This window comes from Bufo gargarizans, chromosome 1, assembly GCF_014858855.1.
Source record: "Bufo gargarizans isolate SCDJY-AF-19 chromosome 1, ASM1485885v1, whole genome shotgun sequence".
Lineage (NCBI taxonomy): Eukaryota > Metazoa > Chordata > Amphibia > Anura > Bufonidae > Bufo > Bufo gargarizans.
The window spans coordinates 80,749,218-80,773,908 of record NC_058080.1 but is presented as its reverse complement, the minus strand read 5'-3'; the positions used below and the strand labels follow the sequence as shown (position 1 = coordinate 80,773,908).

Genomic DNA, 24,691 nt, shown 5'->3' with positions numbered 1-24,691 from the left:
GCCTGGCTAGGAGGAGACCTCTTAAAGATTCTGTCACCAGGGATTCAAAACTGAAGGACACCCCGCTCTCACCCAGGAGACACTTCCAGAAAACTGGATGTGTCAGACCCTTATGTGGGCCGTGTGTAAATGAAACAACATCTGGTCATTCTGACAAGGTGTCGTTCTACTTGGCACAAGCACCATACTGTGTTCTAAGTGTAGGCACAGGATGCAGAATAAAACACCCAGGTCCATATCTCCATTCCACGAGTACTGAAGCATTTCCGAGCACCCTCTTTGGCCAATGGCTAGAGTCCCTCATCATTAACCTCCACAGATTTTGCCTCATGTGCTTTTCCAATGATGTAAGCTAACCGTACACGTAAGATAAAGGTCAGCCGAACCCGCTAGGACCAGACGACCATACAGATACCGGCTGTGCACAATGCGCACTTTCCTCGGCCACCATTATTTATTCTCGTTTAAAACAGACTAACTCGATAATTTGAGGAACAGCCAAACGGACCACAGATAGATTACATTACAGAAATGAGTGAGAGATGGGAAAAACGGGGATTGGACGCGGACCCATATTACGGTCATGTGCATGATCCCTAAGGCCGTACTTTGCATCCGTGTCCGATCCACGTTTTTGCATTTGCAGACTGCACACATTCAGTCGTGTGCATGAGACCTAACATGTAAGCAGCCTCCCAATTCCTCTCCCATGTAAACAAGGGATGTGCTGCCAACAGTGTAACTGTATAGGAAGGGGTTTGAACGAATGATTACAAGAACGATCATTCATTCAAACCCATCTCAATAAGGACCCGTAAGGCTCTTTCACGAGAGGATACCGTTCAGGTAATCCGCTGGGTGAAAGAGCAAGGCCCTGCCCTGGACAGCAGAGACACAAAGCGTTAACATGATTGATAATGCTCCGTGCCTCTCTGATCTTTTTACTACAAAATCCCAGTGAGAAGGTGGTCACCGTGATTTCATAGCAAAAAGATCGCAGAGAGACATGGAGCATTATCAGTCATGTTAACGCTTAGTGTCTCTGCTGTCCGGAGCGGGGCTTTGCTCTTTCACGCAGATTACCCGCAAGGCATTCGCTCGTGTGAAAGAGCCCTTGAGCTACTTTTACACTAGCGCTTACTGGATCCGGCAGGGTTGAGCAAAAACTCTTCCATTACTGATAATACAACCGTCCGCATCAGTTATGAACGGATCCGGTTGTATTATCTTTAACATAGCCAAGACGGATCCATCATGAACTCCATCGAAAGTCAATGGAGGACGGATCCGTTTGATTGTGTCAGAGAAAATGGATCCTTCCCCATTGACTTACATTGTGGGTCATGCCAGATCAGTCTTGCTCCGCATCCCAGGACGGAAAGCAAACCGCAGCATGATGCAGTTTGCTCTCCGGTACGAGAATGGAACGGAATGCATTTTGGAGCATTCAGTTCTGTTATGTTTTGTCCCCATTGACAATGAAAGGGGACAGAACAGAAGCGTTTTTTTCCTGTAACGTGACCCTATGAAAGATCTCAATACCGGAAAATAGAAACGCTAGTGTGAAAGCCATACAGCTCTACTAATTCAGAACAAATGCATGCTCACTTCGGGGGTCAGGAAGGATAGCAGTCGGCCAAACAACCACTCTGCCAACAGCCATCTAACGTGCATAGACGCCCCAGTGCAATTACTGCATAGCTTCAAGGTTTAGCAGTGGTAAAACTGCAGTAACCACACAACACCAGGGCACCGACATAAGGAGCTACAGATGCTCTATGTTGTGTTTAAAAAGGGCAGGATGCTCTTCTAAGGCCCCTTTAAACACGATACGAACGCATTACGCCCGCACGGAATCCAGACCCATTCATTTCAATGGGGCTGTGTACATGAGCTTTGGTTTTCACGCATCACTTGAGCGTTGCGTGAAAATCGCAGCATGTTCTATATCCACGCAACCCTGGCCCCATAGAAGTGAATGAAGCTGTGTGAAAATCTCATCACATCCGCAAGCAAGTGCGGCTGCGATGCGTTTTTTCACAGATGGTTGCTAAGGGATGTTGCTTGTAAATATTGTTTTTTATCACGCGTGGGTAAAACACATTGAATCGCATTGCACCCGCGCAACAACAACTGAACGCAATCGCAAACCAACCTGAACGGACTTTCTTGCCAAATCACGCAGTTTTCACTGAATGCATTCGCAAAGCATCCGGACATGCTCCTCTGCAGGGGGCCTAAGGCTCAGTTCCCATATATCTGGCAGGAGCATCTTGCTAAATTTTAAAGGGAACCCGTCACCTTGAAACGCAATGCAGGCAGCAGGTTATAGAGCAGAATGATATATACTGTAACTTCATACATACCTTCGGCGGATCCACTGCCGCTACCTAGCAGTCTTACATTTAGACCATTTTCTACTCCTAAACCAGGCGTAGAAAATGGCAAATGAGATGGGCCTACCTACCACACTGTCATGTGAATGTACCCTTAGATGTGTCTAACAGCAAGTTACTCCCCAAAAGGATCAGGCATTGAGATTCAAGGAAGCCTAATCTTTCTTTCCCCCAACATCATCTGTCAGGTAAAGAGTCAGAGGCTCTCCATACATATTAGACTGTCAGCCACCCCGTCAAAACTGCAGGTTTGGCAGACAATGGTCCTCAGCAGTGGCGTCCCCAGTGCAGTATGACGAGAATGTGGGCCAATGCTCTGTTTGAATGGAGTTGTGGTCATGCATGAGTGTCCACTGTTCCATTCAACTTTATGGGACTGCTGGAGATAGTTATAATAGTTCAGATATCTCCGGTAACCCCGTAGAGCTGAATGGAGCGGCAGGACGCCGCATGCATGTCTGCCACTCCATTCAAAATGGGGAGCTCAAGCTCTTGTTCGAGATTGGTGGAAACCCCACTGTTTGGTCCTCTGCTGATCAGACATTTAAACTATCCTGTGGATAGGATATAAGTTGACAACCCCTTTAAGCTGGCCATATACATAGCTGTCAGCCAGACGCTTAATCGGCCAACCCCCAACTTTCACACTCTTCCCCCACATACGCATGCCTGGCCGAGCATGCATATCTAGCGAATGGGGAGAAAGTGGCTTTCAGTCACCTCTGGCAGCAACTTTTTTCCACACTAACAAAAGGATCAGGCAAATGAATCCAATGCGTCCGATTGGGGCACCGTCAGGAGGCCACCATACACATTTTGACCATTGCTGTTGATTCTATTATTTTTCAAGGCTTCCAGTGACTGGTGAAGCTCACAACCTGCAGTTCATATCCTTCATACATTCTATAATCCTGAAACTAGTATAAAGCATCACTACTTCTTATTCATGTACAGACACAGCCTTGAAGCCTATCCGGGGCTGTATCGAGGACGCCCTACTTCTGTTTCTGCGGCCATCTCGGTGCATGCATGCTGGAAGAGGTGGAGGAGGACAGACAAATTGCTGTAATTACACTGAGTGATTGAAGACAAAAATTGTATGTCTTCTTCAAATGAGATTAGAACCGTTTATCCAGAGAGACTTCACCCGCGTAAGTGTCAATCACAACTGCATTCTGCCTGTGCTCTCTGTACATAGCCGTCTCTAGCCAAATAAGATCCAGAACTTACCATCCCAGTTTACTGACCTCACTACAGACAAGGGTGACTAGATTTACCAAACTGGAGCCCATGCACATGGCAGAGTCTACATAGCACTGCATGGAGCCTACAACCTCTGCCAAGTGCCAAGCTAGTCTCTCCTTTACGCAATGTCTCGTTGGCAGGCTTCGCCACAGTCTGCATTTTGCCAGCCAAAAAGAAGTGAAACATATGGAAAGACCTGAACTTTCCAGGTTTCAGACCTGGTCCTGGTCTTTGCTTACAAATACTGACCAAAATGCTGCAATGCAAACTTGACCAAACAGAGGATACCTCCATACTTTTGGCATTCAACGGAGCATGCCTCAGATTCTTCTTTGATAAATCAACCTATAGAAAACAGCCATAACATTGCTGTGTGCATGAGTATTCCAGACTAAAACATTTATCATATGTGCACCTCCTCACAGAGCAGGTCTCCCATAGATAAGTCATCTCCAGACACTAGGTCCACGTGGCTGCTCAGTCTAAAGCATCTCTTAATGTTAGAGCAGAGCAGTGACTCAAGTAAGATCATCAAGTATTGAAAAATAGAAAATATCTAGCAGAAAGCAAGCAGAAGTCCTCTGTGTGAACACAGCTTGACAAAAGTAACCTAATTCTATTCAGGATTTAGAGGACAAGAAAGGTCAAATCCATGTAAATGACAAAACTAGAGGGCTAGTTTTTTTTTTTTAAAGATTTTTCTAAATCCTGGTTTATCTTCATCAGAAGCAGGCGACCGCTCCAGCCACAGCTCACGCAGTGTCAATGCTCACGGTGTGGAAATGTTCTCCATACTGCCCCATATCATACATCTCTGGGATACAGAAGTGGATGGAGATATATTATCCATGGGGACATCACACGACTTGTGTGATTACCTAAACCCTACTGACCTGATCATGTAGGTGGGTTTTACCAGAAGGAGCAGTAAGAAGTTACTGTAAATGAAAGAATATGTAGGTGCAAATATTAAAGACGTATTCAATCAGTTCTCCATAGCTATGCCTGAGAGGAAAGAACAATGTGAGGAGCAGCTTCAGCTTCTACCAACTGCAACAGGATATGAAACATTCAGAAACGTGCTGTGCCAATAGTCAGTCCTAATGGGACAAGCAGATGGCAAGCGTTCCCTGACAGCGCTTACTCATCACAAGCCTTTCTGCAGAATGTAACCAAACACACACGTGTCTCGTATCTACAGCTACCGCCACCAATGCTGAAACACTAAGTGAAAACTCTGCAGATTTTACAGACATTTTTCCTAGGATGTGCACTCCATTGAAATGAATGGGAATTTGTCTTTTATTTTTTAATACCATGGACTATCCTGATGATGCTCCAAATCAGTCCTCACGAAGCTCTGTCCAGTCTCCTTAAACATATGATTTTATTAAGTATGTAGGATGAGTTACTAGGAAAAGCCATAGAGTCCTGCATCTGCCACCTACACAGTGACCGACAGCTTTTCTTAGAGTCTCAGGCTCTTTGTAGCACTCCTTGCAGCATTTCAAGGGAACTGGTCATCTGAAAAGGACCTTTTCGTCAAAATACGGCGGCCATTTATTAAGCCGGTCTTAATAACCTGTATATTTGGAGGTGGAACCGCCGAAGTTATGAAGAGGCACAGGCCTCTACATAGCTGTGATGTATCTACCACTGGTCTAAATGTAAATAAGCCAGCTTTAAAAAAGAAAAATGTAAAAAGGCAGAAAACAGCAATGCAGTTTAGGCTTCATTCACATCACCGTTCAGCCTTTCAGTTCTCCAGTTCCGTTTAGGAGCAGGAGAACGAAAAGGACGGATAAGGCGTTTAACTGACGTCAAACGGAGCACTTAGGACCCCATAGACTATAATGGGGTCCGTTATGTTTCCACTCAGAAGTTGATTTTTAAGCGGAGACAAAAGTCCTGCATGCACAACTTTTGTCTCCGCTTAAAAATCATCTTCTGAGCGGAAACCTAAGCGGAGACAAAAGTTGTGCATGCAGGACTTTTGTCTCCGCTTAAAAATCAACTTCTGAGTGGAAACATAACGGACCCCATTATAGTCTATGGGGTCCTAAGTGCTCCGTTTGACGTCAGTTAAGCGCCTTATCCGTCCTTTTCGTTCTCCTGCTCCTAAACGGAGCAGGAGAACGGAAAGGCTTAACAGTGATGTGAACGTAGCCTTAAAAAGGGGTTCTCTGGGAATTAAGAAAATTAAAAAACTTAAATATTTCTTTAGTAAAAATATATTCTCAAATACATTTCATTAGGTATAATTGCTTGTTTTGTCTAGGGAGCAATCATTAGGAGAAATAAAATGGCCGCCTTGCTATCAGTACACACAAAACCTTTCCTAACCACACAGGAGGACAAGTTACTTCAACACTGAGCTAAAGATCTGCCTCATCCTCCTCTCTGCTCTACTTGTCAGGAATTATGATGCTGAACACAGATAAAATCTTTAGCTGAATCTCTGTAGGAATGGAGTTCATGAGAAGACATGAAGTACAGAGAGGACGGACAGGACAGACTGTGGTAATGGAGGCTGCATACAAGTGCTGCTACTCATTATCTACAACCACACTATTCTCTCTGTACTTCTCATCCTAATGAACTCCATTCCTACAGAAATTCATCTGATCATAATAAACTGTATACAGGATCCTGACAAGTAAGAGTAAGATGTCCTCCTGTGTAATTAGGACAGGTTGTGTGTGGACTAGTAAGATGGCAGCCAATTTTTCTCCTAATGATTGCTCCCTAGACAAAACAAGCCATTGTAACTAATGGAGAACCCTTTAAAGGCTTAAAAAGACCTCAGAAAATGGAAGACCCGTAGTGGGGTTCATACTTACCTGGGTCCTGGCTCTATTGCTCCATGATGCTTTGGCATCAACATCCTGTTGTCAGACGCCACGTGACTTCTGCAGCCAATTACTGGCTGCAGCAGTGGCCTGTCACTGGGTCTTTTTAGGTCTTGGATAACAACTTTAATATATTTCCAGCAGTCAACTTTTCCCCGAGATCGAAATCAACAAAACTTCTTGGATTGCATCATCGTGTCAAAAAAGACTAAATACTGTCAGATTACATCAACGTCAGGCCAGAGAAGAGAGGGGGGGGGGGGGGGGGTGGGAATTAAAAGAAAAAAAAAAAAAAAAACACACCAGGACTCATCGTGCCAAGAACTAAGTCATAAGCATGAAGTCTTGGAGCAGCAGTTGCCAACGAGAGCCATGTACACAGAAGATGAGGGTTATCCCTGGGCAGCCATACAAGCAGGCAGGGCAGAATAATAAGTGTGATTTCATCCACCGCTCTATTGCCAGTGCCCAGCAGTATAGGACATATAGTGCCACGTGTTACACGTGGAAGGAGGATATTCATTATTTATTCCAATCTATACATCTACAGTTATCAATACAATTATACCTGGAGTGAGAAGAACACGTTATCAAGCACCTGACGCTCCTAAACCTGCAGAAGACGGATTGGCTGCCTGGCTCCTGGGATTCATCCAGACCAGTCAACGCATTTTACTTTGGCAGGCGGGGGTGCAGGGCACACTTCCAGTTTGTAATACTATCTGTATGACAATCCAGTCCTTGATAGGAGAAATAAGGGGCTGCAGTTGTGGACGTGGAGAAAGTCAATGTAAAGATTCCTAGTGGTGGGTGCACACTGCACAGTGTCCATGGTCTCCTCAGTCAAGTCACATGACTTCGCCCACAATTGACGGGGTCTCGCCATCGCTGATAATCTCCCTGGGCTTTATCTGGATCAGAAACTGTAAGCAAGCATTGGCGGCTAAGTAAAAGTCAGCTGTCAAGAAGAACAAATGGTGGGGTCTGAAGGAAGTGGCTTTGCCAAGACATTCTTCTAAGGAAGGGAGGGTGATTGCTAATCTTATTTAACTCTTCAACCCACCCTCACTGCTCCAACACAGGGTACCTTCACAGGCTCTTGTGCTGCCAGCTGGATGCCACCCTCACCATTTCTGACCTAGAAACCAGGTAACAGAGATCCGGAGGAGAAGGCTGCGGCATGAATGAAGCCTCAGTTTGTTTCTTGCACGCTGGCCAGTACAGAGGAAACACAGGACGTCTACTCTTAAAATAAAGACGGCGTGTGGGCCAGGATACAAAAAGCAGTTTGCAAAAGCTTTTCCTGATCCCATTTCCACAGAATTCTGCTCTACCTTACACCCATGCACTTACATAATCACAGGGTCCCTGATGTGCCCAGGCCGACACTAGAAAAGCTATGACAATAGCAGAGCATTGTAGAGAGGTCCATATATAGGGCTCACAGCAGGCAGAATGGTTCTGGATGCGGATTCGGATGCCCGTACTAAGCAGGGGTCTATTTACTTCTGCTATATGTATCGGACACTTTGGGCCCCTCACTTCATACGGGATGCCTTATTGCTATAGGACCACGGGGAGCCCTGGCATTTTCCCTGTATGATTGTGAATGGCTAAACAATGACACCCTTGGTATAGTGGACACATCCGTGAGAAGCACCAGCACTGGACTAAACCCTTGACTGTTAGCATTTATTTCCTTTTGTTAAAACTATGTTTTAAATGACCAGAAACGGGAATCTTGTAGCCCAGGGCTATCTGAACTTTAGGACTTATATATCCCGGGTCTAAAGGGTCCTTGAATTAAATACACCCTTGACTGCTCACCACTCCAGACAATTCCTCGTTGAGTGTCACTCCAAAGTTATTCCTCCTGGAAATATATTTTCCAGGCACAGATGCAAATTCTAAGAAAAGATGATCCAGAATCATCAAAAATGTACAGGCCTTCCTTAAACACACAGAATTTGGACAAGTTGTAGTCTCAATAAATAGCGTTTTGTGGTACATAGATATTAGCTTAACCCATTACTAACCACATGCATTTTCTATTGTGTGTTTAGATACTTGAAAGGGTTCCACTTTATGCCAGATGTTCCAGTCCCTTACCGATCCAGCGCTGCAGTCAAACCAGAACTTTATCCCATTCAGCTATGTAAATGATTTTTGCACCTTTTTCAGTCAGACATGAGGATTTGTCATCTGTATTTTTTTTTTATACCTGCGCAAATGTTCTAAAAAAATAAAATAAATAACATGGAAGTAGTCAGATTTTTAGCCCTTTTGAAATAGTATTTTTATTTTATTTTTTCTGTTCCGTAACTATCAATTTTGTATTGGGGCATCAATAAGTTATGATCACCAGGACGGGGCTAGAAGTTGGCGTTTTGTTTTTTTCCCCTCATTTTGTCCTTTTTTACTTTAACTCTTTGTGCCACCTATAAGGGGGCATTACAACATTATTATTTTTTTTATATATATTATTGTTGATTTCTCTTGGAACTGGGTCTGACATAATAAACCCCAGTTACAGGGGTGATAGAGCTCCCAAATGTTTAAAAATAGGGTTTAGGTCTTTTTTTGTTTTATATATATATACACACTTACATATAAGCTAGTAAATAGCAATTTACACATGTTCCCATTAGAGCATACCACCGACTATAACAACCCTGGGACACAGACATAGACTTTACTAGTAGCACTGGGAGGGTTAGCAGCCAGGATTGGGAAGAGCTAAATCACCGATAAGTCTGGCGTATACGGGGCCACTATCAATATCTAAACACAGTTGTCTCCAAGATATGTCAAGCTCTACTGGTCAGACTGGGCCCAGAGCTTGGGACTTCCTGCCTTAATACGTTCCCTGTCATCCAAAAACCATAAAACTTATTTTGTGTTTTCCCAACTTTCGTGACTGTAGTAATTACATATTTTCTAACTTTCCCATGACTTTTCACAAATTCTCAAAAGACAGACGTTCTTTTGGCAAATGACATGACTTCAAATTTGTAATTCTTGGAGAAGAACCAAGAGATCAATTAGGAAAAACACTATGGATTATTGCAGCGTAATTGCATATTCATTACAGGGGACAGTCTTACGTAGTGCACCTTAATGTATGAAGTCCTTTCTCTCAACTATTAGTGGTTTTAGACTTGCTGCAAATAATGCTTCATCATCCAAGGAAGGAGACCTGCAGGGTTCTACTATACTTTGTCCTCAGCTTTCACCATAAAGAGGTTTATTTTCAGTGAAAAAACTGTCTTCTGTACAGATACAAGAAAAAGTAAGTCAACCTCTGTAATACCCAAGATATTTCTATAGATTACTAATAAAAACACTCAAATTATAGAGAAACACGATCTGACTAACAACGCACAAGTAATTGTACCGGTCATGTCTTCTATTGAGTAAACATCCACAGAAACTAGTTGAGGGAGGGGGGGGGGGGGGGGATTAATGATCCTCCGCAATAATGACTTCTCCAAGAGCCAGTTGGCAAAACGTCTTTTGAAGTATAGGTTTCATAGGTGCTTTGCCCAATAAATAAAGACACACAAACCCTGGTTACTGACAAATCTGTTCTTCTCAAAGACGACTGGCTGGTGTGAACCATGTTCAAATGCCAACAATTTTCAGAAGACCAAAAGAGATGTGTCTGAGATACATGAAGCTGGAAAAGTCTACAAAAGCATTGCTTAAGACCTGGGTGGACATCAAAGAGAAATTATCTGCCACTGGAGAAATTTCAGGACTGTTGCTACTATTTCTTGAAGGATCCCCAGCGAACTACACAGGGTTTTGCAGTTTGTAGAGTCAACTGCAAAACCCATCAGTTCATGTGTCCACTATCAGGAAAACAGTGACCAAGAAAGACGCTCATGGAAGGACAACATGAATGAAGCCACTGCGCCTGTTGAATGAAGTGACCAAAAACTGCGAATCCGGTTTGCCGTGGGGGAATATATTTTGATACTATGGGCGTTTTTGCACATCGCGACACCCATGATGTGTATTTAAATTTTTTTAGTTCTTTTATTTTGGGAAAAGGGGGCGATTGGAATTTTTATGTTGTGTTTATTTTATTTTTTCAAACTTTACAGTTCCCATGATGGAATCTATGATGATTTTACTACTCTCCTATGGAGCCCTATTACAGGCAATGGCTCCATAGGAAATACTATGCAGCAGCCTTGTGTCATTCACAAAGACAGGGGCTGCTGCACACAAGCTTCAGCTCCCCCGATCGCCACATGGGGGAACCGGAGCATCACCCGAAGCACGCGCTTCCGGTGTTTCACGCGTTCAGATGCCATGGTCAGGATTGACCAATGCATCTGAGGGGTTAAATGTCCACGATCGGCATTACTGCCAGTTGCGGACATGAGCCACTGGTGTCTGCTAGAAGAAGCAGGCAGCCACCTGCGGCTATGGCGCCCGCACCGCTCAGGTGCGGGCGCCATGTTTAAAGACCCGGCCAGCGCCATATTATTATGGCGCTGGTTGGAAAGGGGTTAACAACAAAACCTCATCTCAACTGTGAAGCATAGTGGAAGTGGCATCATGGTTTGGGGCTGCTCTGATGCTTCAAGGCCTAGACTCTTCATGATGACTGAGGGATCAATGAACTGCAAGGTACATCAAAACACTACAGGAGAATATAAGGGCAGCAGTCCATGACCTCAAGCTGAAGACGAGATGAGCTCAAGACAATGATCCAAGACACACAATAAGTCAAGTAAAGACTGGCTGAAAAAGATCATTTATGTTTTAGAGTGGCCAAGTCAGAGTTCTGACCTTAAAGGGGTTGCTCAGCCAAAATTATTGATGACCTATTGTCAGGATAGGTCATAATATCTAAAAATCTGTGGGGGTCTGACACCTGGCGCCCCTGCTGATCAGCGGTGCTCCATGCGAGCGCTGCTTCCTCTTCATTATGCTGCACTTCGTCTCAGAAGTGCAGTGTAATACAAGTACCCCCTCCAGTCAAGTGAATAGGGCAAGTGCTTGCAATGACACCACGCCATCGCTCCACTGGAGACCAGCCGTAGGGTGAGGACCAGGGCGCAGCGCTCGCATGCAGCGCTGCCTCCTCGCCGCACAGCTGATTGGCAGGATTCTGGCACCCCAGCCAATCAGATATTGATGGACCTATCCTAAAGATAGGTCATGAATATTAATGGCTGGACCACCCATTTAACCCCATCGATGTGAGCATGACCTGAAGAGACATGTGCATGCGAGGCATCCAAGAAGTTAAACTGAGGTTGGTCCAAAATTCCCCCTCAAATTTGCTCTTTAATTAAATAATTAGTGTATGTGACTACAGCTAAAGGGATGCATACGTTATCAAATTCAAAAAAGTAATTAAGGTCCTTTTACACAAACCGATGATCTGTCATCATAGCAGAGATGAGAGCAGCATTTACATGTAGCAATCATCTCCACTGTACAGGGACGAGCGAACGATACAGTGATCACATGTCCCCATAGAAAGTCATTGTTCCTGCAGCAGATTATACGCCATGATCTGCTACAGGAACAACGATTTCTGTGCCGCCCGAACACCACAAGCACCGCATGAAGGAGCTCGTTCTTTGGGTGACTTGCCGACAGCTTTTACACTGGCAGATTATCTGCATTTATACAAACACCCTTCCCCGACAGATCATCAGTTCCTTCCTTTTTTCCTGCACTCAATGTGCTCAATAAAAGATGGGATCGGTGCAGCATGCGACTTCAATGTTACTACAAGCAGTGATCTGCTCCCCTGGGTCACCCCACCATTTGACATGATGCAAGCAGTGGCCAGGGATTGGCTGCAGCAGCATCAAATCAGGAAGTTTATATGGAGGAAGCCCAGACAAGTAGAGGAGATCGGGGAGTGAACGAGCCGGGACCCAGCTTACCTTACATCAGGTAAGTATAATCATCAACACGGGTCCCACCAGTCCGCAGGTTAGTACACAACCCAATTCAGAAACAATAAAACTTATAAAGGGTAACTCTTTAAAGCTGTCAATAGTCTGCAAGTAGGAAATAGACTGTCAAGAGGGCGGCTCAGCTCTGCTACATACGAAGACGGTCTTTAGGCAGCAATCACACATGCAGTTTTCCTGAATCAAAGCCACTAGTGGATTCAAAAGGAATGGGAAGGACTTCTATAGTCTATCTTCTTGCTGAATCCTCTTTTCTGGCTTGGGTTCAAAAACTGCATGTGCGATTCCCAAGTAAGGCTAATTTTACACTGGCGTTTTGGCTTTCCGCTTGAGAGATCCGTTCAGGGCTGTCACAGGCGGTCCAAAACGGATCAGTTTTGCCCTTAATGCATTCTGAATGGAAAAGGATCCGCTCAGAATGCATCAGTTCCAACACCATTCCGCTTTGGAGGCGGACACCGCTTTGGAGGTGTCCATCTGACGAAACTGAGCCAAACTAATACGTCCACCATAGACCTTAAATGGTGTTCATGATGGATCCGTCTTGGCTAGGTTACACATAATACAAACTGATCCGTTCATGACAGATGCAGATGGTCGCATTATTGTAATGGCTCCGTTTTTGCAGATCCATGATGGATCCGTCCAAAACGCAAGTGTGAAAGTAGCGTAAAGGGGAAATAAAAAAAATATCAGTTTTATTGATCATCCATTACAAAACGTCCAGACAGAAAGACCTACCATCTAGGTGGAATTTTAATGGAATGATCAATAATGCAGATTCTCCCTTTGCTTTATTAAATGTGGTACCTGAATCTCCAACTCGTTGTGTGAATATAGTTAATTTTTTTACCCCTTCTTTTGTCAGTCATAGTTGGGGGAAGGAGGGGGGGGGGGGAAGGAGGGTTCTATCCACAATAAAGGGCAGCGTTCTTGGTGCAACATGATGCAAGGGCGCCAACCTCGTTGCACCAAATCTTATTTACATATCAGAATACTGCTGACTCTGCAATGGAGCCACAGATCTGGACAACATGGACAAGATCAGTCCACCAAAGGAGGGCTGCTCATCATGGTGAGATGGTAGTACCAATTATTATTTTTTTTAAGGTGTAATGGATACCCAGTGACCTTCCCTAGTAAAACTATGTATTACATGTAAATTACAGCGAGAGCCTAGAGGCCCTAAAAACAGCCAACCGCCAGGGACACATCATAATAGGAAAGATTACAGAACAGAAACCAGGACCCTCCTACATTATTTTCCACACCTGACAAAGTTTTAATGCTATTTTACTGCAATTCACCAAACCGTATCCTATCTGGCTCCAGACAAGTGATGCTATCAGAAAAATAAGCGTCCCTTTCTTGTCAGGGGTCCAAGCTTCTGAAGGCTGGGTGACTCAGAAGCAGGACATGGCCTCCCCTTCCTGAAGGAGTAACACTATAGAAAGGAAGAGAACAGGGAGCCACTTCCAAGTTTACTTCAGTAATTGTCGATGCTGTAGTTGAACGTTCCCTCTGTCATCCAAGTAAGAACAAGGTACCCCAATCCACAGTGAGGAATAACGGTTAGATCGGACTGCTGGGACCCTCCCCAAGTCACAAAACTAAGAGGTCCTGTTTCCCAATGAAGAGGCTCCTGAACACACCATTCATCTTTATAGGCCTAGATACAGCCTTGACACCAGCCATCTCCAGCAGTAGAGGAGCAGCATTGCACATACTCCCGATCCGTTCACTGTAAAAACAGACCCCACTTATTGTGATCACTGAGGGTCCAAACAAGGGATTAGGGCTAATTTGCTGTAACCAGAAAACCCCTCTCTGCTCTGAACATAGTTGTGCAGCCAAAGAAAAGTATAAATGCCCCAGGAAGCAAATAAACGGCCAACATACCAGACTGTGCAGAATAAGGTATCCATAGCCATGGATGCAGCCAATTAGGTTCCCTAGCAATGTCTTCACTTTTTGACCACCAGACTGAAGAACATGGAGTATCACTACATATGCTTACATTCCTGACAGTTTTTGCTAAAAGTCTGAGAAAATTGAACAATCTGGTCTAAAATAGGAGTACTTGGGTAAAATGGATAGCAATGGACCTACTTTAAAGGGATTGTTCACTCTCAGGGCTTCAGAGGCCCTGGCATACACAGACCTGTGGTGGAAATCATACTTGATCCTCAACGCTGGGTTCTGGCTCAGTTGTCCCATCAACTACTCGCCACCCACGTCATCACATTGCCACTACAGCGGTGACGTGTCTCCCACGCCTCACATGACCTGTGTCAAACTGGATCATGACCTGAGAGCTGCTGCAGCTCCAGTGGAAGCAAAGGAGCTAGACTCAAGTGTCTGGGGGTCAGGTAAGTATGAATCCCTCTTCAGGTCTGGCCACACTGGAAGGGAGGGGGGGGGGGGGTCTGTCTGAGAGGCCCCCGCAGGATAAACAACTTCCTCAAAGAGGTTACCCAAGAGTTATTAAAATCTCAAAATTATAAATAAAATAAAAAACATTACTTATCACTATGAAGTCCCACAGGTTCTATGCTGCTTCTCCAATCCACAATGGGCTGCAGTGGTCATGTCACTGTTGCAAGTGATTGGCTGTAGCACTCAACTGGATGTGCATGATCATGAATACAGGCCCAGAAGGGGGGCAGGCAATGGGACAGCTTCCTGATCCATTTTAAAGATGAATAAGGTTTTGGATTTTTTTACATTTTACATTGCCCCCACTTAAATTTTAAGACCTCTTCGCTTATCCCTTAAACGCCAATATCCCACCCAGCAAAATATTGAGGGAGATTAGAGGTGGGCGATATAGCCTAAAATCTAAATTTTAAGCATGTGCGATATGCGATATATATCGCAATATATTGTTTTCTATATTTGGGGGGGGGAGGTAAACTTTTTTTTAAATAACTATTAGCCCCCTTAAGGGCTAGAACCCTTGTCATATTCACCCTAATAGAGTTCTATTAGGGTGAATAGGACTTTACACTCTCCCTGCTGCCCTGTGCACACAACAGCAGGGAGCTGACCATGGCAGCCAGCCTCTCATGTGCCCCCCAGCCTCATGTGCCCCCCAGCCTCCCACTCTTATCAGCCCCCTCTGGTAACTCAAACCCACCCCCCCTCCCCAGTATTAATCATTAGTGGCAGTGGGCCCCCGATACAGACCATTCTACATCAGGAGGTCCAGGCGTAGGAGAGCCATGTGCACTGAGGCCGTAACGCTGTTCAGAGTCACCATATGACCTCCACATCTTGGAGTTCAGGATCCATAGATACGAGTCTCTTCCCCCCAAAAACAATTGTTTCTGGGGAGAGTACCTCTGTACAGACATTTGGTAGGGTGTCCTACTGGGTTAGAGAGGTGTGTGAAGGCCTTACAGCAGCACTTGGAGGCGCTATGGCTGGGCTCTAGGCTCCGTCTGGTGCATATGCACAGCACTGCATTTCTGAGATATTCTCCCCTATTTCGGTTTTTTTTAGATCTAGTAGAAGGACCATAATAAGTTACTGCAAGCTTGTCAATAGCAATTTCCCCACTTAATTTATGGTCATTAAATATCCTTTTAACTGTAAAAATTACAACAAAAACATCAATAAGTGTGAAAAAAAAAAATCTTACTATTCAGTAGATGTGTGCATATGAATTGCAAACCTCGACCAATGATTGTGGTTCCCAAATCCCAATACAGTCACATGAGTTTTTGGTCGCTCAACTTTGAGACTTGATGTCACAAAACAGGTCTCCTTGTGCCCCTGCAGAAATTGAGTCAACTTAGGAACTATTAATTCTAAAGTTTGTGATGTTCCCAGTACCCAGGGAGGAATGTCTACTGCTCAGAGACTGATACCTGGTACTGAAAACCCACTAACATAGTCCTCTGGTAAAACACCACAGCTACTACCAGGAGAATCAAGGTCTGGTACTTTAATCTTTGCTAGTAACTTGCATATACGATGAGCCACTAAGATCAATATGAAATATGTGGGTTAGAGGCCACATTGTAGTTGGAGGGCTTCAACACTTATCAAGCACTCACGTCACTGGTCAGGCTCATGGTCAGTTGACCAATATACCGTAGACTTCCGGAACCAGTTCTCAGTGGACCATCAATAAGAACAGTCAAAGAGGAAAGAATTAAAAAAGCAAGGTGCCCGAATCAAATGTCTATATTAAAAGGGGCATTACTATTTTAAAAGAGATCCACTCCTGTCTAAAAGTTGATTTTGCCAGGGAAAGCCATGGCCAGCAGAGAAAATGTGGATGTGTAGTTGAAAGGCCGTTCTTGTGACACATGGACAACCCAAGCCCTCCAGAATGGATGCCTTTGGTACAGAGCAGCCCTTTATTCTGGGTCAACAAGGGGGCATCTCTAATAGGTTATATGGACAGGGGTTCCTCTTTACACATTTACAGCACATCCACAGGGCATGCCATACATGTCTGATGGGGTTCCAGAGGAGATGCGGACCTTAGTTGCCTTCTGAGCCAAGCAAGCAGCAAGATAGAATAACTCTTGAATTGATTATGTAGCGCACGGATTTAAATGTCATTTCAGATAAACGCAGATCTGATGTATGTCCGCTTCTTGGCCTCTGTGTTTGCCAGAAGTATAAACTGGCCACAGACCATAGATCTCCGAGATCAGCTGAGCTGACAATCTAATGACACTTGGGGGCAGGCACACATCAAAGGAACGTCTGGCAGCTCCAAACAGTCTGTCTGCAGACACCACCAAAATCCACGAGTTGCTTTTGGTTTCTCAAACCTTTACTCCAATCAATGGACAAAATGTTTTATTTCCTATATTCTTAGGATGTCTTTTTATCATCTGTTCAGACACTTTGCCTAGAAGTCCCATAAACACCTGCACAGGAGGGGGGGGGGAACAATGCACAGCTCATGAACTACTTTCTAAGGTCACACTCACACAGAACCAACACAAGCAGCGGAGAGGACAAAAACATGTCACTGCTACTGGTAAGCTAAGGGTAGGTTCACATCTGCACCACAAGCACCATCAGGGGGGTTTACTGTAGTCGGCATATCTGATCCCGCCTCAGCCACACCGACTAAGGTAGGATGCAATGGCTTTCCGAAGTAAAAGCCGACTCTGTGTAACAGCGACTGCTGTGAGCTGATGTTCCCCTGCTTACCACCGGGGTCCCGGGCGCTGTGTTCAGCGGTGATCTGCAGCCGATGCTTCCCATTCACCCCTGCAGTCCTGGGCTCTGTCCGTGTGGGTGGTGTTCTAGAATTCGCTCCAGTTTGCCCTCAGCCCTGGCCACAGCATGCTTGCTGCTTGTTCCCTGCAGCACTTAAGGGCCAGCGAGCGTCACTTCCTGGGCTTTATGGGTTAGGTCATGTGACCTCGATGACCTATCCTAGCCCTCCTGCACATATACAAGTGGCTCAGTCCCCTTCCCAGATGCCTCAGTGTCAGGGTCCTTGTGGCCTGCTAAGGTTCCCGTTTTTAGCTTGTGCTCTTGACTCGTATCTGTATTCCTGGACTCTGCTGCCCGTTATATCCCTACCTGCTTGCCTTCACTCTCCTGTTGCCGACCAGGATTGCCTGACCTGTGCCGCCGGCCCTGACCCTTTGCCTGTCTGACTACGCCTCTGCCTCATCCTTCTGTGCTACACCACTGCCTATTTCTAGGCCTATCATATGGCCATTTAAAGGGGTTGTCCGGGTTCAGAGCTGAACCCGGACATACCGTTATTTTCACCCCGGCAGCCCCCCTGAGCCTAGCATCGGAGCATCTCATGCTCCGATGCACTCCAGTGCCCTGCGCTAGATCGCGCAGGGCACGGGCTCTTGTGTTTTCAATAACACACTGCCGGGCGGTAACTTCCGCCCAGCAGTGTGTTCGGTGACGTCACCGGCTCTGAGGGGCGGGCTTTAGCTCTGCCCTAGCCGTTTTACTGGCTAGGGCAGCGCTAAATCCCGCCCATCAGTGCCAGTGACGTCACCGGGGTTCCTGTTAGCCCCATAGAGAGCCCGGTACGTCACCGGAACTCTGAAAAATGCCTTTGCCCTGCGCGATTTAGCGCAGGGCAAAGGAGAGCATCGGAGCATGAACTGCTCCGATGCTCATGTCAGGGGGGCTGCTGGGGTGAAAATGGAGGGCTGTCAAGGTTCAGCTCTGAACCTGGACAACCCCTTTAAGTGGAAGGGACTGAGCTGCAATACCAAGTAAAGCCACTATAAGGTGCTGTGCTTGGTGTACTAAGAAGGCAGCAGCATCATGGCCCGAAAGCTCATTGGTGGAGATGCCTGAAATCTCCCATCTATCACACATTGATGATCTACATTTGAGACTCAGACAACCCCTCTGAAAGGTTATATAATGCACAAAAAGTTGAGTAACTTCGTAAATGACTACTTCTTCCTATCTGGAGTTACAGCATATATTGTAGTCCAGAGCTGCATTCACAATTCTGCTGGTTGAAACTAGAAAGCGAAGCCAATAGTACAATCAAACTACGGCAAGTCCAGCAAAAAGTAAGACCCTTAAAAACAGAACTTTAATTCGTCTAATTAAAAAAATAAACCTAAAGCTTCCCAATACATTATTCCGATGATGGTCCCTTAGCCCAGAGACTGCCCCTAAAGGTTGAGACTCTGTCCGCAAACCTATCCTGCCAGCAACCCTAATTGGCCCCCATTGTACTGAGGTGGATATCGGTATTTGCTGGAGACAATAGTACAAATCACACACATCAAGGGTCAACATCTTCCAGTACTCCACCTGTTATCAAACTACAATGCCCAGCATGCTCCATTCACTCTTTAGGTATTCAGACTAAAGCCAAGGCAGTGTACATGCTGGAACTTGTAGTCCGACAATAGCTGGAGTGCTGGAGGTAGCTGAACCCTGGATTACAAGAGTGGTTGATGGAGGAAAGAAGAAACAGGGTTGCTGTGCTTCCACAAACAGTCCTCTGTGTTCTTACAGGAGATCAGCCACCATCTGAGTGCGTATGTGTATGGTGAGTTGGTGATAGCTGTGGCCGTGTGCAACCGTTCTACCGACTGCAATCTAGGGTGTATGTCACCTCCAATGGGTATTCTAGGATTTTAATATTGATGGCCTACAGTTAGGACAGACAATACCTGACCGATCCCGGCACCCACACTGATCAGCCGTTCCAGTAACAGCATGGCTGCCATTCACTTCAATAGGAGCAGCGCTGCAGTTGCCACACATCCAACACTCAGCGGTAGAAGCTGTGCGGTTCCGGCGCCGACTTTCTACACAGAACAGTGGGGTGTCAGACCCGCGCCAATCAGATACTGAAGGTCTATCCTGAGGATAAGCCATCATTATTAAAATTCCAGAATACCCCTTTAAGACTATGCTACTTTCCTCTTTCCAAAACGGTACCCGGATCTAAAAAAATAAAAATAAAACACAGGATCAGTATCAGTCTTCCCTTTCCTCTCACCACCCAACTGCACTGTGTGAACAAGCTCTAATACTGAGGGGCATGACCTTACACCAGGCTCCTGCCCAGTGCCCCACGTAGAGATGACACTTTCCAAATCACCAAGCTCTATACAGACACTGAGCACAGATCCCTGGCCGACTTCGGCTCTGAAGCCTGCAGAATTGAGAATGCAGCTCCGGAGTACAGAAACTGTATGAGAGGCATTTTTACACATTGGTATTCAAAAGGTGAACATGGCTGAATTATCTAGGTCACTAGTTTGTCGACAGCAGAGAAATGGAGGGGATAAAAATAAGATAAAAAATAAGAGCAAACGAGGTGGACAGCGAGAAATAGAAAAATAATCTCCTAAAATATCCTGATGCCGTGTAAGAGCGGGAGTCTTCTTTACATAACAGCAAAGGGAAACAACAGCTTGCAGTGACTGTAAGCAAATAGACTGCACATAGACGCTTTCCCACAGACCGAGGCAGCCGGGCGGCTGGCTGCGCGCACACAGCACTTTCCCTGTGAAACCTAATCATTTGCTTATGGCTCTCCGCCTGCCGCTTCCTCATTCCACCAGGAGGATGCTGACAATTACAGCAGATGACAAAGGGGTTGCCTTCCAAGAAGGAATCCTGCACACAGGGAGGCCGGGAGGACCCCTCCAGTGGCAGGAAGCCCTCCCTCATCTGCCGCTCTGCCAGCCGGCAGTATGTGCAGCAGTTATTTGCTGAATACCGCAATGCTGCTTATTTCCTCCATGCAGAGTCCCCTACAGACAGGCCAATACCAAGATGCAGCGTAATAAAGCCACCGCATCGCTCCATCATCAAGGGGGAAAAAAACAGGGAAGATCCCAGTTCTCCAGCAGGAGGTTCCCAGGAAAAACATAACAAAAACACTCATGGTGCCACATGCACCACCTCAGGTACCACAGCAGAGGCAGGGAGAACCAAGCTGCCCTCACAGCTCAACTACTCCCGGATGAATCAGGAAATCACCAAAGGAGGAGAGTGTTAAAATCCGATCTGTGGAGGAGATTCCATTACACCAAACATAGCACCGTACTCCTAATAGTGCACCCCTGGCGCATTAGTAAAAATAAAGGACGCCTAGAGTGAGGACAAAAAAAAGAACTGGATGATTTACTGGAGTCTTGAGGACCACCGTGTGGGCATGGATCTGCTGAGGGTTATTCACTGCACCATCGGAGAGCAGGGCACAAGAAAGAACCACACATACACAGGTCTAGTGTCCAGCTGGTCCTGTGTATGTGGAGATCAGATACCTAGATCACGTGCATGGGGCTAGATACCCTCAGGCATCTATTCAAGGTCATGTGCATAGCATTAGGTAGCCTCCAAGTCCTACCGCTCAGTTGTCCATTCTAGGAGATGGTTATATTGCAGCTAGATGCTCTCAAGTATCAAAACTAGGTCCTAGTAACATGGCAGTTAGATGCTCTCAAGTATCAAAACTAGGTCCTAGTAACATGGCAGTTAGATGCCCTCAAGTATCCAATCTAGCTCCTGTGTATGCAAGATGACCAAAATAGATCATATTCTCTTGGGATTCAGTTTCTACTCCAGGTTGGGTACATAATGTTTAGAATACAGCTGGGGTCCACCGTAAGACCTGTATACATGGTAGTCACGTACCTTCAGATGTCCACTCTAGGACCTAAGGAGGTCAGATGCAATTCAGTGTCCATTCTAGGTCTGAGGTATGTAAACATGCCACCAGGTGCTCATTCTTGGAGTGAGGACCCCTCAAAAGGAACTCGCATATCATTAACAGCATCATAGAAGTTAAAAACCACAAGCAGGACCTCATTGTCCCTAGTCCTTGCCCGTGAGTCACCCAGGCCCCATAAGCCACACATAGGAGTGGGGTGGCATCAGATTAGGGCACATCTCTGCCCATAGACTGCTGGAAGATCCCATAGGACCCCCAATAACCAATGTGCATGGTCAGCCTGCCAATAGTGAGGGCAGTATGGGCCAAAGGCTGAGAAGTGTTAGGACAGCAGAGAAGACAACCAAGTAAACCCAAAGCTGTGACTGGTTCTGCCAGTGTGCCAGCCATCAGCCCACCTCCATCCCAAGGATGCCAATGTGCCAGCCGTCAGCCCACCTCCATCCCAAGGATGCCAGTCACCCCACCTCCATCCCAGGGATGCCAATGTGCCAGCCGTCACCCCACCTCCATCCCAGGGATGCCAGTCACCCCACCACCATCCCAGGGATGCCAGTCACCCCACCACCATCCCAGGGATGCCAGTGTGCCAGTCATCCCACCTCCATGCCAGTGGCCAGCAGTAACACCTTACAGACACGTTCAGGACTGATGCAGGGCGCCTGTGCCCACAGATGGCACCGCTGGCATTACACCTCCTGGTCCCCTGTCCTGGGCAAGTAGAAGCGTCCTCCACACAGTAGAGGAAGTCACCCGGGCGGGTCACTTGTGTGCCCACCACCTCCGCATCATCACCACCCGCTCACCTGCCAGCAGCTCCGGGGTATCCCGCCTCCTCCGCGCTCCGTCCGCCTCACACAGCGTGCACACCGAGGCCGGGGGAAGCAGCAGCAAGACAACGATGAGCAGCACCAGGCACACACCGGGGAACCGACTCCAACCCCCGGGCGCCCCAGGCGTCTTCTTCCTACCGCCTGCCACATCCCAGCTCCTCATGACTGCAGCCGCCGCTCGGGTCATCACATCTCGGGCAGCGGGAACTTCTTCCCTCACCAGCAGTCACTCGCTCACACCCGCCGCCGCCACCGCGCTCGTACACACGGCTTCCCACAGGAACGCGCCCACACACACGTCAGCAAGAGGGGCGGGGACACCGCAGTGTGTGGGCGGGGTGAACAGGAAGAGCTATAGAGGCGATTGTCGTGAGTGGGCGGGGCCTAGACAAGTTATTGATTGCTTGGCCGAAAGGAGTTGGAGGAGCTATCGGAAAGGGGCGGGGCTGTGGGGGCCGGGATGCTGCCGGGTGATGGGGTGAGGTTAGCAGAGGCCGGCGGGCTGGCCGGAGAGGTCGGGGCGGGCTCTGCGCGTAATAGCGGGGGAGCCGAGAGCAGAAGTGGGGGACTGTACTTCTGGAGATTAGTTCTGTGCAGCCGTACCTCATAACAGTGCCCCATATACCATGAACAGTGCCCATTACCACTGCCTTATGACGGTGCCCCCATAATAGATGGCACAGTGCCCCATATACCATGAGCAGTACCCATCACTACTGCCTTATAACAGTGCCCCCATAATAGACTGGCACAGTGCCCCATATACCATGAACAGTACCCATTACCACTGCCTTATGACGGTGCCCCCATAATAGACTGGCACAGTGCCCTATATACCATGAACAGTACCCATTACCACTGCCTTATGACGGTGCCCCCATAATAGACTGGCACAGTGCCTCATATACCATGAAGAGTACCCATCACTACTGCCTTATGACAGTGCCCCATAATAGACTGGCATAGTGCCCCCATAATAGACTGGCACAGTGTCCTATATACTATGAGCAGTACCCATTACCACTACCTTAGGACAGTGCCCCCTTAATATACTGGCACAGTACCCAATATACCATGAACAGTAGCCATTACCACTACCTTAGGACAGTGCCCCCTTAATATACTGGCACAGTACCCCATATACCATGAACAGTACCCATCACTACTGCCTTATAACAGTGCCCCCATAATAGACCAGCACAGTGCCCCATATACCATGAACAGTACCCATTACCACTGCCAGTCATAGTGGCCATGGCCATCATTCCGGCGACAGTCACAGTGCCCTATTCCTCCCAACTTTCAAAGAACGTAAGGAGGGACAACTCCGGCATCATGGCAACTTCTTACACTAAGCCATCCGTTTGAATGGTTAATGTTTTTGTGGGATGAGTCAGAATGGCATTTACCATTAAATATCACCCATCCTGTTCCTCTGCTTCCTGGTCCCTCGTCACACGCAAAATTCAACCAATCGCTGACTAAGGCCACTTTCACACTTGCGGCAGAGTGATCCGGCAAAACGTATGCCAACTGATGGCATTTAGGATCCTGATCAGTCAGAAAAATGCATTGAAATGCCGGATCCGTCTTTCCGGTGTCATCTGGAAAAAACATCCGGCATTTATGTTTTTTCGGTTTGCGCATGCGCAGACCGGAATGACGGAACTGGCATTGCGGTATTTTGAATGCCGACCCGTCACCAATACATTCCTATGGGAAAAAAATGGCATTCAGGTAAGTCTTCAGTTTTTTGGGCGGATTGCTCTCCATTCAGAATGCATGGGGATAAAACTGATCAGTTCTTTTCCGGATTTGAGCCCCTGTGACGGAACTCTATGCCGGAAAAGAAAAACGCTAGTGTGAAAGTACTCTAAGGCCTCTTTCACACGGGCGTCATGTTTTTTGCCCGGATAAGAGGCGGGTGCGTTGCGGGAAAATGCACGATTTTTCCACGCAAGTGCAAAACATTGTCTTGCGTTTTGCACTCGCGTGAGAAAAATCGCGCATGTTTGGTACCCAAACCCGAACTTCTTCACAGAAGTTCGGGCTTGGGATTGATGTTCTGAAGATTGCATTATTTCCCCGTTCAACTCACGCATCGCACCCGCGCGGAATACTCGCTCGTGTGAAAGGGGCCTAAGGCTGGTTTCACACGGGCGTTGCGGATTGGGGCCGGATGCGTTCAGGGTGCGTTCAGTGAAACTCGCACTATTTTGCAAGCAAGTTCAGTCAGTTTTGTCTGCGATTGCGTTTAGTTGTTCAGTTTTTTCCG

The 24,691-nt window shown here is 46.6% G+C and overlaps 1 protein-coding gene across 2 annotated transcripts in view; it reads right to left on the bottom strand.

Moving 5' to 3' along the window:
- STIM2 (stromal interaction molecule 2) overlaps positions 1-22,711 on the bottom strand; it is a 96,116-nt gene extending 73,405 nt beyond the window's left edge. For both annotated transcript variants that reach the window (XM_044296619.1, XM_044296628.1), the window contains exon 1: positions 22,390-22,711. In XM_044296619.1, coding sequence (XP_044152554.1) covers positions 22,390-22,603 — 214 coding nt within the window. In that variant the 5' untranslated portion in view covers positions 22,604-22,711. The remainder of the gene's footprint in view (positions 1-22,389) is intronic.
- Between the last annotated feature and the right edge of the window lie 1,980 nt (positions 22,712-24,691).